General features: G+C 42.5%; 1 protein-coding gene across 1 annotated transcript in view; it reads right to left on the reverse strand.

Moving 5' to 3' along the window:
* Positions 1 to 5321: 5321 nt before the first annotated feature.
* PREB (prolactin regulatory element binding) overlaps positions 5322 to 17647 on the reverse strand; it is a 60027-nt gene continuing 47701 nt past the window's right edge. The window contains exons 3-9 of the mRNA XM_063441848.1: positions 14330 to 14550; positions 13376 to 13456; positions 13184 to 13308; positions 12916 to 13089; positions 7587 to 7659; positions 6745 to 6904; positions 5322 to 6236 (exon numbers count right to left, since the gene is read on the reverse strand). Coding sequence (XP_063297918.1) covers positions 6142 to 6236; positions 6745 to 6904; positions 7587 to 7659; positions 12916 to 13089; positions 13184 to 13308; positions 13376 to 13456; positions 14330 to 14550 — 929 coding nt within the window. The 3' untranslated portion in view covers positions 5322 to 6141. The remainder of the gene's footprint in view (positions 6237 to 6744; positions 6905 to 7586; positions 7660 to 12915; positions 13090 to 13183; positions 13309 to 13375; positions 13457 to 14329; positions 14551 to 17647) is intronic.

Raw genomic sequence — 17647 nt, forward strand, 5'->3', positions numbered from 1 at the left:
ATATTCCCTTCGTCCCTTATGTCCGGATCTCCCTCTTCGTGAGTTATCATTGGGGTTGTGAGATGTTCGTTATGTCAACACAATTCAGAGTCCCTGTGCCCGTGTAGTGTGTATCCTGCGTGGTGTTGTAAGGTGTTCCAGGCTGGTCCTATGTGTCATGGCTAAGAGACCTTTCCATCAGCATACCCACGCGGGTTTCTCCGGCCCGTGTATTAGTTTGGGGAGGTATGTTATCGCATCAGGTGTATTGTGTGTGCGTATGGCAGCCATGTGTGCAGCAAGGTGCGACTTGCTCCGTTGGTATTTGCATGCAGATTGGCACCTGTGTGTGCATAACTACCCCTAACATGTTTACTATGTGGCTTCGGAACAAACATGCGGGCCCATATACATAATGATCTACTTTAACATGTATGACTAAGGGGCCTGTCTATCAGCGTGCCCATACGGATTTCTTCGGCTAGCGTATTAAATTGGGGAGGTGCATCGTCGCAACAGTTGCTTAGTACGTGCGTACTGTAGCCACGTGTGCAGTAAGGTGTGACTTCGACCGTTGGCATTTGTGCACAGATTAGCATCCGAGCTAACATAGCTACCCCTAACGTGCTTTCTATGTGTCTGCGTAACCAACATGTGGGCCCATAAACATAATGATCAACTTCAGCATGTCTAAACGATGATATAATACAAGAAAAAAAAAAAACATTGTGCAGCACAGTATCCCCCCAATACAGATCCGTATTCCAGCATATGGTCTAGTAACCCCCCTCCTTTACGTTCCCGTCCTCCCATGCCCCCCCCGATACCCCCCACACCGCCCTCCCCCCCGGAACAGGCTGTGGTCCATCAGGTGTCCATCGACCGTGGTCGTTTACAGGGGACCACCATTCGCAATGTGTCCGATAGTTATAAGATGAGTCCATCCAGTGCTCCCCTGCATATCCCCAAAAAGGCCCAACCCCCCCAACCTGGCTGGGAGCCCTCATGTTAGTAAACTGCATCGGTGGTTACCTGGGTGTACTTTCGCCCCCATATTCAATTCCCTGGGTTGACCCTCCACCCCACCTAAGTGGTTCCCCCCCTTTTATCCCAAGCTAGGACAGGTGTGTGCAATGAGAGTACATACCCCTGGTAGGAGGGTGATGAAAGTACATACCCCTGGTAAGGCGTCGTGCGGTAGATGCCGGTGCAAGGGGGCCCCGTGGGGGGCATCCGGGGCAAGATGTCTTTCCTCTGGGGCAATCGGAGTGGGCGTCCAGGCCACCCGCCGGGTACTGTATCTGATTATTCTTCTGGAGACTCCGGGCCTCCTCTGCGTGGTGTCGGGGTAGGGCCCGCTCTGAGGTTGTGCGCCACTTCCAAGGGGCCCGAGGCCCTGGCTGGGGGCCCTTCCAGGATCCAATTCGGAATCTGTGTAGCTGGCAGGCCTGCCGTCTGAAGAAAGCGGGGAACGTCATTCGGCCAGCGGATGATGTGCCACACGTTGCCAACTCTCGCCTGGAGGCTAAAGGGGAACCCCCACTTGTAGTTTATCCTCCGCTCCTGCAGGAGCCTGGTTAATGGCCGGAGTGCTCTACGGGCATCCAGGGTTATTGTGGATAGGTCTTGGTAGAGGGAGACCTGTGAGTCCAGGTAAGTTATCCGTTGTTGCGCCCTTGCGGCCTGCATTATTGCCTCTTTTAATGGGAAGGAGTCCAGGGAGCAAATTACATCCCGTGGGAGGCCGTCTCTTCTAGGGGCCCGCAAGGCCCTGTGCGCCCTTTCTATGCCAAAGTCAGTAGGGGCAGATTCTCCCAGAAGGTAGGTGAAGAGGCCCGTTAGAACCTCGTGCGGATTTTCCCCATCAGCTTCTGGTAGGCCTCTAATCCTGATGTTCTTACGGCGTCCCCTATTGTCCAGGTCTTCGACCTGGCGGCGGATGTCCAGGAGGATGTTTCCCTGTCTCCCGGTCGCCAGCTCTGCAGCCTGCATCGTTTGGTTGCTTTGCAGGCGATCAACTTCCAAGTTGTCCACACGCTGCTCCAGGGCCGTTAGGTCCCTCCGGACTGCCGTGATCTCTTCCCGGATAACCGCTTTCAGCTCCGCGACCATGTCGGCTTTATCTCTGCGGGTAAGCATGTTAGCGGTGATATTGGCAAGCTCGGCTGATATCTGGGACAGCGTGGGGGCCGTCGGTGAGGTTCTGCCTGATGGTGCCATGCTGGAGGCCGGGGGAGACGGCGCCGGCGTGGCTGAACCGTCGAGGCCCCGCGTGCCCTGGGAAGCCTGTAAAAATCCGTCCATCGGGCCAGGGTTGTGTTTCGCCGGTGTCATCCCGGAGGTATCAGCGTCATTGGGTTTCTTTGTTCTCCCCATTTTAATCGGTTTATAGCGCTATTATGCTGGGTTTAACAGGTTGGGGCCTAGGAGCTGTGCAGAGATGCGTCTCACTCCATCGGCAGTCAGGCCACGCCCCAAGTTTTTAAATTCTAACCAATATAATTTAATCTTTACCCCAGTTTGGAGTAAAAAGACAATCAATTTTTTGGACCTCACATTGTTTAATGAAGCTGGCCAAATACGTACCAAATGCTACTTTAAGCCAACTGATGGCAACAGCTTTGTACATCAGGATAGCTGTCTCCATAAGCTGTGGCTTAGCGGGATAGCTAAAAGTCAATTCACACGACTTAGACGCAACTGTTCACATGAACACGATTTTCACACCCAATCAAATCACATTAAAAAGAAATTATTAGAGAAGGGATACAAGAGAAATGCCTTGGAAAAAGAAATTCGCCATTTAACACAAACCAAAAGAAACACATTATTAACAGACAAACTCACTTCTGATACCGTGGGCAACCGATTCAGGTCTGCTTTTTTGACCCAATACAATATTGACCATAGAAAGATCAAAAAAGGATTACAGAACCATTGGTCAATATTGTTACAAGATCCAGTGTTGGGAAAACATTTATCCCAATACCCCCAAGTGATTTTTAAAAAGAACCAGAACTTAAAGAATATGTTGGCTCCTAGCTATGCTATCAAAACCCCCTCTACGAATACAAATATAGGATCTTGCAGGGGATGCAATGTGTGCAAAGCCTGTAGGACTGTGTCTATTGAGAGATCGGACACCTTTTCTAGTTTCATTACTGGGAGGATGTACCACATTAAATCAGACATAAGCTGCCACACGGACTTTGTGGTTTATTTACTACAGTGTCCGTGTGGCAGACAGTATGTGGGTCGCATCACAAGAATCTTAAAAGTTTGCATACTTGAGCACCTGAGTAACATCAGAAAGGGGCTAACTACTCATTCAGTTTATGCTCATTGTAGCACATGTCCTTCCTTTTCATGGAAACAGTTCAGATGCATAGGTATTGAGAGAGTTGCCCCCCATTGGCGAGGTGGGGATAGGATTAAAAATCTGTCCCAAAGGGAAACCTTTTGGATTCACCAATTACAAACATTAGAGCCAATGGGATTGAATGTAGACATCGATCTGATCTGTTTTTTATAAAATATAGTGGGTTTTTGGTCTGCCTATGCATTTATATATTGGCAGATTAATATTTGTTTCTCCCTCTTTCTCTTCTCTATATTTCCCTCTCTATTTCTTAAGAGGTAGTGGTATTGATTCAAGCTCTCATACCACAACTCTGTATATACTTTCCCAAACGGGGGAAAAAAAGCTGTTAATAATTGTTCTTATTATCCAATTAAGGGTGTTTCATTGGGATAAATATATGTTTATATATAAAGAGTTCATTTACGGTAGATGTGTGTACTATTTTTCTAATTCGTATATATCATGATTCAAAGCTATTCTAATATTAAATTATAAATAAATTGAATTCATATTAATATCTATAGGGGACTTTAGTATAAGTGATTTATGTCTTATAAATCTATTTCTCCATGTTGCTGCCGATATTATCACGTTTTTTCTTGATAGATTTATAATTGTTCAACATCTATTATCTGGGACTGTTCCCCTGGCGACCACTAGATGGCCACATTACCATATATTTCAACCTCTTGAACTCCTCTGTTGGAACGCATGATTCAGTGGAACGCGGAAGTGAAGGTCCACTTCCGGTTCCGGTTTTCAGCTGATACAGACCGTGGGAATTTCGACGACAATTAGAACCGAAAGAAATCAGCTCGATGTGATCAACTACCCCACCAATGAAGGACGAAACAGAGGAGGACGCCCAGATTATCACCAATCAACTCAGGGGTTAGCCCTATAAAACGGGACTGGTGGGAGGGTGGGATTAGGCTGTATTTTTTACTCTGTTACTTCTGTATGTAATTTTAATTTTTTGGTCCCTGAGGAAGTTCCAGACTGTGAACGAAACGCGTAGGACCTCATTTTAACCCTGTATTCTAATTTTTATTGCTGGGTGATGTTTCATCCTTAATAAAATCATTTTATTTTTTCCACCATCCTGGAAGTCCTGTTTTTTCATCTATCCTTTTGGAGCAAGTGGAGAAAGACATCAGCCCCCCCATTATTATCGGGGGAGGCACCCTAGAGCGCTATCTTTCATCTATATCTCGTGAGTGCATTTCATGAACACTTACCTAATATCAAATATAGATTTACACTATGTATACTTTTGTCTTTTAATTTTAGACTTCTCAGCCGCATCCCAAATATTTCTGGTTGTTTTGTATATTGTCTTTCAGTCTGTTTTATCATATCCCCCTCTCCCATCCCCCCCCCCCTGAGCTATACATATGGCTTTCAGTCTATTTTATCATATCCCCCTCACCCTTCTCCCCCCGAGCTATACATATTAATGGCTTTCAGTCTATGTTTTCTCATATCACCCCCTCTCCCTTCTCCCCCCCCCCCCCCCAAGTTATACATATTAATGGCTTTCAGTATGTTTTATCATATCTCCCTCTCCCTTCTCCCACCCCCCCCCCCCCCAGCTATACATATTAATGGCTTTAAATCTGTTTTATCATATCTCCCTCTCTCCCCCCCCCTCCCCCCCGAGCTATACATATTAATGGATTCAGTCTGTTTTATCATATCCCCCTCTCCCTTCTCCCCCTGAGCTATACATATTAATGGCTGTTTAGTCTGTTTTATCATATCCCGCTCTCCCTTTTCCCCCCCGAGCTATACATATAATTTAGCTTTCAGTCTGTTTTATCATATCCCAAGTTACAAACATTAATGGACTTCAGTGTTTTATCATATTTCCCTCTCTCTTCTCTCCCCCAGCTCATTCTGTTTTATCACGTCGTCCTTTCCTTTCTCCGAGCTATACATATACATTATAACATGAATAGGAGGCATCAAAATGTTTATTTCCAAGTGCAGCCTCTACACATTAATTATGTCTTTACCAATCTCCCCAAGTATTCTCCTTCTCAATGTCACATTAGGTCCAAATGGATGTAGGATTCATAAACTTGTAATCCAAGAAATTAGAACTGTAACACACAGTTTGCATGTTTTCTTACTAGAAGATCTGCTGCTGTGGGCCAATATTAAATCAGACATCCATACAATACAACGGCACATTAAAAAAAAATGTAAACGCGTGTGCCTTCAGCTCTTAACACCTCTGCCACGAGGCGGAAGGATAGAGGCCCACTGTCTGGTAAGACTATTAAAAGCTTAACCACTGGAAGAACGTGGTCTGATTGCCTCTCTTAGTGACACGGAAGTGGAGAACATTGTGCATGGTCAGCAGAAGGAATGTAGAAAAGGCTTCAAGTTCTGACTCCAATTATTGCGGGAGTTAATAAACTCCTCCTGCTGATAAAAACTCTTTTGGGACCTCCTGAGCTTAAGATGCTACCAGTAAGAACAGTTTTAAAATCAACACTTTCGTTCCATTAATAACATTATTAAACCACATTCTCTGCAATAACCTTCTTTTCATGTGGCTAGATGAAAACTATCAAGTAGCAGAGTTAAAAGTGCACTTCTATGATAATCATCTCCTTTTCGCTCCTCGTTCAATATGGTGAGACATTCGCTGTCCAATGCCAGTCGTGTGATAGGGTTGAAGATCTACAGCTGCTCCAGTAGTAATCCCAGAAGCAGTAATTGGATTGGGATAAAATCGGCCCTATATCCCAGGCTTCTGTTCAGTAAAGAATGTGGGCTGTTGGTCTAAACAGCATTTAAAAGAAGTTCGGGAATACGTGTTGAAGTAAGAGAATGACAAACACCACAAGCAGGACACAGAGAATGAGAAAAAGCCAAATTGGAAAAGTCCCTAGAGAAATGAGGCAGAAAAATATCACAAAATGTTAGTTAACAGCAGATAACGCATGGAGCCACCCAACCCCATATCAAACTCTTCACCCACATATCCCAACCCAATGATTTCAATCAAATCACGACACCTCAAACCCATGATTTACCAACTGCAGGATTTCACTCCTGCAACACAAGTCACAACACACAGCCAGCAACGCTCACATGTTCAATAGATATATAACTGACTATGTGAGAGTCTATGTAGACAAGATAGTCCAACCAAGAAGACTCCACTGTTCTCATAAATCATCCCCAATCACCATGTGCTCTCCTGTTATACTAGCTAGAGTTTCACTGGATGCAGATATATGGATTAATTAAAATAATAAACATATAAGTGAGCAATATAATGACTGTTAATCTTTGAATACATCTGTTGGGCACCATGTCTGGAAGATATAGGGATGGCAATAGTTAATAAGCAGTTCCCCATCTACGTTGGTTAGATTGGAATGAATACATACGTCTGTTGGGCACCATGTGCAGCAGACAGCGGCTATCCACAGCAACGCTCAGCAGGGCCGTCTCGTTGTCCCCCTGCAGCTTACGACCTTTGATAGTGTCTGGAAGGAAAGCCAAGTCTGTGACCACTATGCCATGGGCCTCTTTCACATAGTAGAGTTTCTGTAAATTAGGAAACACGTTTTAAGAACACAGTCAAAAAAACCTTTGTTTATTTAATCTCTGACAATAAACTGGATGAAACTCCAAAAACTAAACTGAAGGCCGGCCCTTCTAAACCTCAATAACCAAACTGGTTATTGAGGTTTATAAGGTCCAGCCTGCAGTCTGGTTATTAAGGTTTAGAAGGTTCAGACTGCAGGCCGGACTTCCTAAACCTCAATAACGAGATTGCAGGCTGGACCTACTAGACCTCAAATCACCAGACTGCAGGCCAGACCTAGTAAATCTCAATCACCAGACTGGAGGCAGGACCTCCTAAATCTCAATAACCAGGCTGCAGGCCGGACCTTCTAAACCTCAAAAACCAGACTGCAGGCCGGACCTTCTTAACCTCAATAACCAGACTGCAGGCCGAACCTTCTAAACCTCAAAAACCAGACTGCAGGCCGGACCTCCTAAACCTCAATAACCAGACAGCAGGCCGGACCTCATAAACCTAAATAACCAGACTGCAAGCTGAACCTTATAAATCTCAATAACCAGACTGCAGGCCAGACCGCCTAAATCCCATTAACTATAGTACAGGCTGGACCTCCTAAATTCTATTAACTAAAGTGCAGGCAGACCAGAGCTCCTAAACCCCAAAAAGGTGCATTAAATGCAAGACACGGAAAATACTTACAGACAGAGAAAATGAGATGTAAATCGCCACCGAGCCAGTAATAGTGCCAAGCCCAAGAAACGTCCCAGAATCACTAAATAGAAAGAAATTGTATCATAATGAATTAATGAACTTTAATTAAAATTATTATAGAGAGGTGTTCTTAAGTTTTAAGCCCATCTTGTTTTTTGATTTTTTTTGTTTTTAAATCTTAAAAAAATACTCCAGTGAAGTCAATCGCCACTCTCCACCAAACCAATGCTTGCACAGAATCCAATTGAAGTAAAGGTCTTAAGAAGGAATTGACTCTAGTGGTTGAAAGCTTTAGGAGTTATGCCAGATATAGGTTTGCAGTTTACTAACCATCACGCTTGGCTCATGTTACGCAATTAAGAGATTCTTCTCTTATTGAAAAGCTCTCATTTGTATTTATTTCTATTCCCGTTGTCTCCAGTCGAGAGCATGCATCTCGTTCTCAGTAGGCGGTACTTTAGCATCCACCTCTCCTGCTTTCCCCTTTTTGGGAAGCACAAATTAATCCCTGCACCTCATTTTGGCCAATGGTATGTAAATAAAACTTCTCTCCATTTCTCTCTGTGCTGCTCTCACATAGAGCCTGCCCCTCTTCTCTCCTTCCCCTTGCAGCTATTGCTTTACTTTAGACTGAGTTCGAACAGGAGAGATGCCCAGAGGAGGGAATCCTGATAACAGATTTGCAGAGCACCGCCAATCAGCACAGATTGAACTGACTGGAGGGGAAACACCAGGTTTTTTTTGTTTGTTTGTTGTTTTTTCAAAATAGCTAATGATAGATCTTGGATATTATTTTCCAAAACTTTAATACTAATACTATTTATAATTTTATTGTTCCCTCCCATCTTGTTCTTTAAAAAAAGACCAAAAAACTTTCCAAGATGCCCAATAATAAAACAATTCTCTCCTATTTCCCCCCAATTAGGGTAATGAATATTCCATAATAGATAAGAAAGGTCTTTTATCTGAGTCTGATAGCTCTCTATATGATACCAGCATTCATCAACAACCGCTGGAATTTGCATCAAATAAATGTGGCTAATCATGTTTGCATAATAATCATTTTTCAAACTAGGCATGCCAAGCCTCCCCTCTTTTACTCTATATGCCACATTCCGATTATTAATACGAGGCTTTTTCCCATGCCAAATAAATCTGGAGATACTCGTCTGAGCCATAGTTAGCCAGCTATCCGGTATTAGAATGGGGAGGTGTCTAAATATGTATAGCCATTTTGGGATGATATATGCCTTTATCGCATTAATCCTACCGGTCCACGACAGAAACATAGTATTCCATCCTTTAAGTGTATAATTCATCTCCTTAAATAAGGCCATAAAATTTAATTCCATTATATTATTAACGTCTAGTGAAATTTTAATTCCCAAATATATAAATTATGTGTCTGTCCATATCTTTGTTGCAGTCGTGCTTTAGAAAACTCGTCCAAGTTAATACCCATAATTACAGTTTTATCTGTATTTAATTTGTAATTAGAAAATATTGAATATGCATTAATCACTTCCATCAGAGCAGGCAGGGATTTTTGAGAATCCGTAAGTGTCCCCAAGATGTCATCAGCATACATACTAATCTTTAGTTCTCCCTTAGGGATAGGGTAACCATGTATATTATTACTCTCTCTTATCTTAATTGCTAATATTTCTATTGTTAGAATGTAAAGTAATGGTGACAGTGGGCAGTCGTGTCTAGTCCCATTGCCAAGGGCAAACCAGTCAGCACAAATATGTTGACCAATGGTTCTAGCTATAGGATTGCTATATAAAGTTTTAACTGCCTTACAAAACTGTTCTCCAAAGCCATATAATTCTACAATATTTTCCTAATGTGATTTACTGGACAAATCCCACTTGGTCTTTAGAAACAACTGATTCAATAATTTGTTTTAAGTCTGGCAACAATAATGGATGAAAAATCTTTGCGTCTGTATTAATGAAAGATATCGGCACAAGAAATTCAGTAGGACATTTGGCCAGACTAATAAAGTCATTAAAAGCTTGTGTCATATTCGTTACAATGTTATCCTTAAAAGTTTTATAAAAGGATTCCCTGAACCCAACAACTTTCTTATAACCCAACAGAGGTAATCTTTTAATGGATGTTTGAACCCCATAGTCTGCAAGTCAGCACCTGATCTCTTTGTCCTGCCACTTTCTCTCGATGTCTGAGACTTCAATTGGGAAGCCTCGGACCAGGCCTCAAAAATCTGTATATTTTTCACTTGCTTCTCTGAATGAAGAGCTAGTGATCTCAGCCTATCAGTTTTTCCCTGTCTGAGGTTTGAACAATGAGAGCAAGTGAGGGGCAGAGAAATCAGGCCCTGGCTTGCAGACATTGGAATGAAGTTTAACTATAGTCACCAGAGTAACTTTAACACTTTAAACCCTTCAGATAAAGATGACACCCAAGACTTCCTTTATGAATAAGCGGTTTTTGTCATGACAGTCACCATTTAATTTGCACAGACCTGTAACTACATCACTAACTGCTTCTGTTATATCTGCTTATTATAACCACAAGCCAATCCTGTTATATAGCCGTTTGTACCTACATGGTTAGTCACTATTATATAGCACTATGAAAAAGGAGCAGAAATACAGACAGTCTTTGGATAGAAGTCAATCCTAGACTATCTGTATAGCCTGGAAATAATGTATAGTACAGTAGCATAAGACATAGACTTGTTATCATATATTAGGCTAGAGCCTAAGAGATTTCTGTAAAGTGTAATATGCTCAAAACTGATATTCCTTATGCCAGCTGCAAGGTAGGTATATCTAAATAGGAAATCCAATGTATGGCATTATATAGTCTGATCACCCATCCTCTATAACAGCTTTATTCAAAAATTATATGGGCTAAATAGGAAAGGGTCCAGTATGCTATATTCCAAATATTACCGTCATCAATGCAGTGTCACACAAAAATCCTGTATCCAATAATTAAAAAGCCAGGTAGTGATGGTGTCTGCTGTAAATTATACAGGTACACAGCATAATGTATTATTACAATACATGGTAAATACCTTACACACAGCAGTACACATTTTATATGGGAAATGATTCCAAACAGGATGTTGCTCCTAAAGAAATGGAGCTTCAGGGAGAAAGAGAGTAGAAGATATCAGACAGTCATTCTAAAATAGGCTGACTATAAAAATTACAAAGCCTCTCTCCTAGACAGGCATAGGAATACAGAGAGAAAATGATAATAAGGAAAATTAGAATTAGGTGAAATTCATCGTGCTAAAGTGTCAATCAGTGCCCAGTGTCATTCCAAAGGGAGAGTTTTTGGATTTATAAATTTAAAACGCTCTCTCCCCTGGGTCTGAACGAGGGCTTCTCTTATGCACCCTTTATAGCAGATTAATTTTGCTATTAACATACGGTCTGTGTCAGTGTCACTGACATCTATACATGTCAACACATTTCATGTTAATTGTGTAAATATTTGTATATATTTTGGATAGGATAATAATTCTGTACATCATGCCAGATGCACTTGTAAATTTTTGTAAATAGTACATGTAGTTGTGTGTATATGTAACTATTCACCTAGATTGGAGATGCCTCTATTTTTACTCTCCCCCAGTCAGTAAGATTTGTACAATATCAATTGGAGTGTTTCATAATGAATAGGGAATATGGACATAGGTTCCTTTTTACATGGAACCCCCCTGTTTCTGTATAATAGAAGTGTATTCATCACATGCATTTATATGTGCATATGAGGTGACTATACCGTTGTGAACATGAGTTCTTTAATCAATGAAGTCACCTTGTCATATTGTACATACATTTAATCAGTCCTATTACAGTTGGGAATCTATTTATACATGACTTCGATATTCCTTTAAGGACCTTGAACGAAGCATATCCCTATGGAGCCGTCTCAGACCAATGATTGACAGCCCGAGATACCTTAAGCACGCCCACATCTGACGTAAGGTATCCGGCATACTGAATACCCTCCTAGTCCACACACGCCCACAGTACATCTATGGGCGTTTCCCAGCGGCTACACGGGAGGCTGTTTGATTCTGACAGCCCGCGAGAGCTCCGCCCTCACATTGACCACGTGGTTACGCACACCACGTGGCCGGAACTGCTACACGGCAAAGATGGGCGCATCATCTGAAACACATGGGGAATACACTCCCCCTACACCGATTGGCTGGAGGGAGGGCGTTAGTACCGGCATCTAGATCACTTAAGAGGTAGGATTTTTAGTAGCAAGTTGGCCCCTGACGAAGGTGCACTCTCTAAGCACCGAAACGCGTGTTGGGCGTTCATATTCACTGCACAATGACACTGGGCACTGATTGACACTTTAGCACGATGAATTTCACCTAATTCTAATTTTCCTTATTATCATTTTCTCTCTGTATTCCTATGCCTGTCTAGGAGAGAGGCTTTGTAATTTTTATAGTCAGCCTATTTTAGAATGACTGTCTGATATCTTCTACTCTCTTTCTCCCTGAAGCTCCATTTCTTTAGGAGCAACATCCTGTTTGGAATCATTTCCCATATAAAATGTGTACTGCTGTGTGTAAGGTATTTACCATGTATTGTAATAATACATTATGCTGTGTACCTGTATAATTTACAGCAGACACCATCACTACCTGGCTTTTTAATTATTGGATACAGGATTTTTGTGTGACACTGCATTGATGACGGTAATATTTGGAATATAGCATACTGGACCCGTTCCTATTTAGCCCATATAATTTTTGAATAAAGCTGTTATAGAGGATGGGTGATCAGACTATATAATGCCATACATTGGATTTCCTATTTAGATATACCTACCTTGCAGCTGGCATAAGGAATATCAGTTTTGAGCATATTACACTTTACAGAAATCTCTTAGGCTCTAGCCTAATATATGATAACAAGTCTATGTCTTATGCTACTGTACTTTTTTCATAGTATTTATATCCGGGGTTAAGCCCCATTGAGATCCCTGGAGTCTCCTTACGGTACGTTAGACGCTGGTGTGTGTTTTTTTTGGGGGGGGAGGATACAGATACACTCAATCTGTCTAAATTAGTCCTTTGTTCACTATTATATAGCATCCTGTAAACAGACTGCTAGTCACTTCCGTTATACAATTACCTGTAACTACATTGTTAGCCAATATTGAATTTTAAAATCCACTGTCTGAACCGATTTCCAAACATTATTAGGGAATATTGCCAGCAAGTTATAGGAGGCCGCAAGATCTGGACTCTGGCTACAGAATGCGGAGTAGCAGCCGATCACGACACAGCTTCATTAACTAAACAAGGACACACCTGACAGCCAGGCACGATATGACCTCGTTCCCGCAGGGCTGAGTAAGCAGGGGCAGGTAGCGAATCCCGTCCCATTTGGTGATGTAGCAAGGAGGTGGGCGACGCTCTCTTTTATGTGGGATTTGGACAGTGTATAAACGGAGAGCATTTTTATCATCTTCCACCTTCCCAAACCTAGAAAAAGGAAAGTACAATAAAAAAAACTCTAAATATACACGAACATCCACACATCTCAATAACCGGCGTCTACATGCAGGAATTCTCTCACCTGCACGCCCGGTATCGGTACATTTTATCTGGGATATTGGGCAGGTTCTCATTCCAGCGCAGCTCGGAAAGCAGTTGATCTGCTTCCCATACACAGCATCGGAAATCCTGACCAATGCTGACTACCTGTGGATAAAATTGTTTTATTAAAATATAAAGTTTAAACCTATTAACCTGTAAAACCCAAACCCACCTTATTCCCAGGACTGGATGCAACATCCTCAATTTCACCATCATGAGCTTTAAAATCCAGAACCTTCTTCATTTCCGGGAACTAGAGGAGGAAACCAGGGCAGAGACATATCACTAGCTGAATTCAGCCAAGCTACGGTTATCTAATTATTATTATCGATATAGCGCCAACAAATTCCATAGTGCTGTACGAATGGTTGTATAGGAAGCCCCCTGCATTCCAGCATTTATCGACTGATTGTATAGAAAGTCCCCCCCCCCCACATTCCAGCATTTATTGAATTAATGTATAGAAAGCCCCCTGCGTTCCAGTACTTAATCGACTGATTTTATAGAAAGCCCCCCTGCTTTCCAGCATTTATTGACATTGTATAGGAAGAACCCGATGTTCCAGCATTTATCGACTGATTGGATAGAAATCCCCCCCCCCCCCCGTGTTCTAGCATTTATGGACTGATTTTATAGAAAGTTCCCTGTGTTCCAGCATTTATTGACTTATTGGATAGGAAGCCCCCCCCCCCCCCACCCCCCACATTCTAGCATTTATTGAACGAATGTATAGAAAGCCCCCTGGCGTTCCAGCAGTTATCAATCGATTTTATAGAAAGCCCCCCCACGTTCCAGCATTTATCGACTGATTTTATAGAAAGCCCCCCTGAGTTCTGGCATTTATCGACTGATTTTATAGGAAGGCCCCCCCTCTCCCGCGTTCCAGCATTTATTGACTGATCGTATAGAAAGCCCCCTGCATTCCAGCATTTATGGACTGATTTTATAGAAAGCCCCACTGAGTTCTGGCATTTATCGACTCATTGTATAGGAAACCCCCCCTCTCCCGCGTTCCAGCATTTATTGACTGATCGTATAGAAAGCCCCCCTGAGTTCCAGCATTTATCGACTCATTGTATAGGAAACCCCCGCGTTTCAACATTTTATAGGACTATGCAGCACATACCTCCCACACACGTAGATAGCCATCCACTCCACCAGTCAACAGCTTCGAACCGCCGTGATTGAAGCAAACTGCTTTCTGCAGACTGTCAGGGCTGAAGTCCGTCTGTACCGTGTTTAGGGCTACCACACAGATTTCTGGGGTCTTATTCTTCGTAAGATTACTCTTGTCCTCAGTGACATCTTTTGATGGCTTCCTCTTCCTGAAGACCTGATCATTGCTTACTGAGTAGATGGGGGAAATGAGAGCAGTTATTTATGAGACAGACAGACACACACAAAACTCTCTTTTGGCAGCTCTATTTTATTAGGTTCTCTTATTTCACAGCAGGATCATTATAGGAGTATTCTACTTGTACATTTCTAATACTCGCGTTATTATTAGTTTTACATAGTTACATAGTTACATAGCTGAAAAGAGACTTGCGTCCATCAAGTTCAGCCTTCCTCTCATATGCTTTTGCTGTTGATCCAAAAGAAGGCAAAAACCCAGTCTGAAGCACTTCCAATTTTGCAACAAACTAGGAAAAAATTCCTTCTTGACCCCAAAATAGCAGTCAGATGTCTCCTTGGATCAAGCAGCTATTACCCCACTAATTAGAAATGATATCCCTGTATGTTATGTTTTTGCAAGTATTTATCCAATTGCAGTTTAAACATCTGTATAGACTCTGACAAAACCACCTCTTCAGGCAGAGAATTCCATATCCTTATTGCTCTTACTGTAAAAAAACCTTTTCTTTGCCTTAGATGAAATCTCCTTTCTTCAAGCCTAAATGTGTGACCTCGTGTCCTATGTATAGCCTTGTTTATGAATAGATTTCCAGATAATGGTTTGTACTGGCCCCGAATATATTTGTATAATGTTATCATATCCCCTCTAAGGCGCCGTTTTTCCAAACTAAAGAGATTTAAAATGTTTTAATCTTTCTTCATAACTAAAATGCTCCATTCCTTTTATCAATTTTGTAGCTCGTCTCTGCACTTTTTCTAGTGCCATGATATCCTTCTTTAGAACAGGTGCCCAAAATTGCACAGCATATTCAAGGTGTGGTCTTACCAGCGATTTATAAAGAGGCAAAATTACATTTTCATCTCGAGAATTTATGCCCCTATTTATACATGACAAAACCTTACTGGCTTTAGCAACGGCAGATTGACATTGCATATTGCTACCTAATTTGTTGTCTATAACAATTCCCAAATCCTTCTCGTGTGTGGTTATCCCTAGTTCACTACCATTTAGGGTGTAAATTGCTTGTGCATTCTTAACCCCGAAGTGCATAACTTTGCATTTTTTTACGTTAAATTTCATCTGCCATTTTAGTGCCCAGTCCCCCAATCTATCCAAATCCCTCTGCAGCAAAGCAATATCCTGCTCACATTTTATTACTTTACAAAGTTTTGTGTCATCTGCAAACACTGATACATGGCTTTCAATGCCCATTTCAAGATCATTTATAACTATGTTAAATAGAAGCGGTCCCAAAACAGAACCCTGAGGGACACCACTTACCACTTTTGTCCAGCTTGAAAATTTACCATTTATGACAACTCGCTGTACTCTATCCTTAAGCCAATGTTCTACCCAAGAACAAGAAGTTTTCATATACTCTCTATACTAGCAACAGACTCCATGTCTATAAAGCAAAGGAAGATCTGGGTACACCTTCCATCTTTCTGTTTTACATTTAAAGCTTTGCTTCCCTCTACAAGTCATTCCACTGAAATGCACAACATAAAGCAGTCCAAGAGCAGGGGCCACCATGTAAGCCACAGGTGAGTACAGAATAGAGAGCAGGGAACGCTGTGTAAACCACAGGTGAGTACAGAATAGAGAGCAGGGAACGCTGTGTAAACCACAGGTGAGTACAGAACAGAGAGCAGGGAACGCTGTGTAAACCACAGGTGTAACGGATCGCCTGGTACCCCGACTGAGTACCTCCGTTAAAGGATGCTCCTAGTGTTTCCTGAGGACTCCAAGCACTCTGGCAGACACCACAACCACCGAATCGGAGAAGCATATGAATGCTCTCAGGCATATGAATGCTGTATACAGCCGAATAGGAAAAACCATGCGAATAGGTTTACACTCCTAGCAGTCAAACTGGAACAGCATGCAATAAATCCTCCCCCAATAATGAGACGACACTTCACTTTGAGGGTTAAACAGGAACTCTGGACTGGCTCACCCAGCCTGGCTTTTATTACACTTTTACACTTACAGGCCACACCCAGGGGGAGGCATAAAATAACCAATCACATACATGGTTCCACCCACACATCCTCAGATAACAGTAAACCCAATTATACGGTACCCATTTTTAGCCAGGTTCTGGATGTACCCCAAAAACAGGGGGTACACCTTTAAATCCAGCATCGCTGTATAGCCCTTATTCAGGGGGACAACATATCCAAAAATCAGTTAATTCGGATAAACGGTTCGGGAGATATAGGGTTCCAAAGATTTGACCGACCGCATGGGTAAAGTATCCGAAAACAGTTCCATGCATTTTGGCCCTGCGGTCGGTCACAGACAAGGGAATGAAAACAGACGAATTGCCTGTGTTATAGAGCCTGGAGAGGGTTTGAATGAATTCCCTTGTTTGTGGGGTTCTTTCTACCGAACGGCGGGCCATTCGGTAGTTTCTATACGAATTTCTGGAAGTATGGAGGTCTCAGCGGTGTTTGCCTAGTCGAGTGTCCGATTTTAGTTCCAGACACTCGACGGCAAAACACCGCTGTTCGGGAGTTTAAGATGGCCGCCGCCACGTGTTCGTTTCCCGAATGGCGGCCACCCAGAGGACAAAGAATACATTACACTGATTGCCAATTACCCGTTTGCAACATTGTTGCAAACGGTAATTGGAGGCACACTTATTCCTGGGTGGTCTGGTTGTTCGGTAGTTTCACTCAATATACTGAATGGAGTGATTCTACCGAACAATCAGATGAATGCTGCATACATAGCCCAGGTTAACTCAACACATAAATACATACATGATATTAAAGGCAGTATTACTGTAATATGCTCCACAGTCTTAAAGGTACAGTATCCCAAAAGTCCCAATAGGTCCACGGATGGCCCAGTAGCAGTAATATAAACTATTACATGCCCAAATACCAGGCTTCTCCAGTTCTCAGTGACGAGGTTGGTTCCGCCACAACAGGTGAGTACAGAATAGAGAGCAGGGGATGCTGTGTAAGCCGCAGGTGAGTACAGAATAGAGAGCAGGGGATGCTGTGTAAGCCACAGGTGAGTACAGAATAGAGAGCAGGGGATGCTGTGTAAGCCACAGGTGAGTACAGAATAGAGAGCAGG

The sequence above is a fragment of the Pelobates fuscus genome, chromosome 2, assembly GCF_036172605.1.
Source record: "Pelobates fuscus isolate aPelFus1 chromosome 2, aPelFus1.pri, whole genome shotgun sequence".
Taxonomy (NCBI): Eukaryota; Metazoa; Chordata; class Amphibia; order Anura; family Pelobatidae; genus Pelobates; species Pelobates fuscus.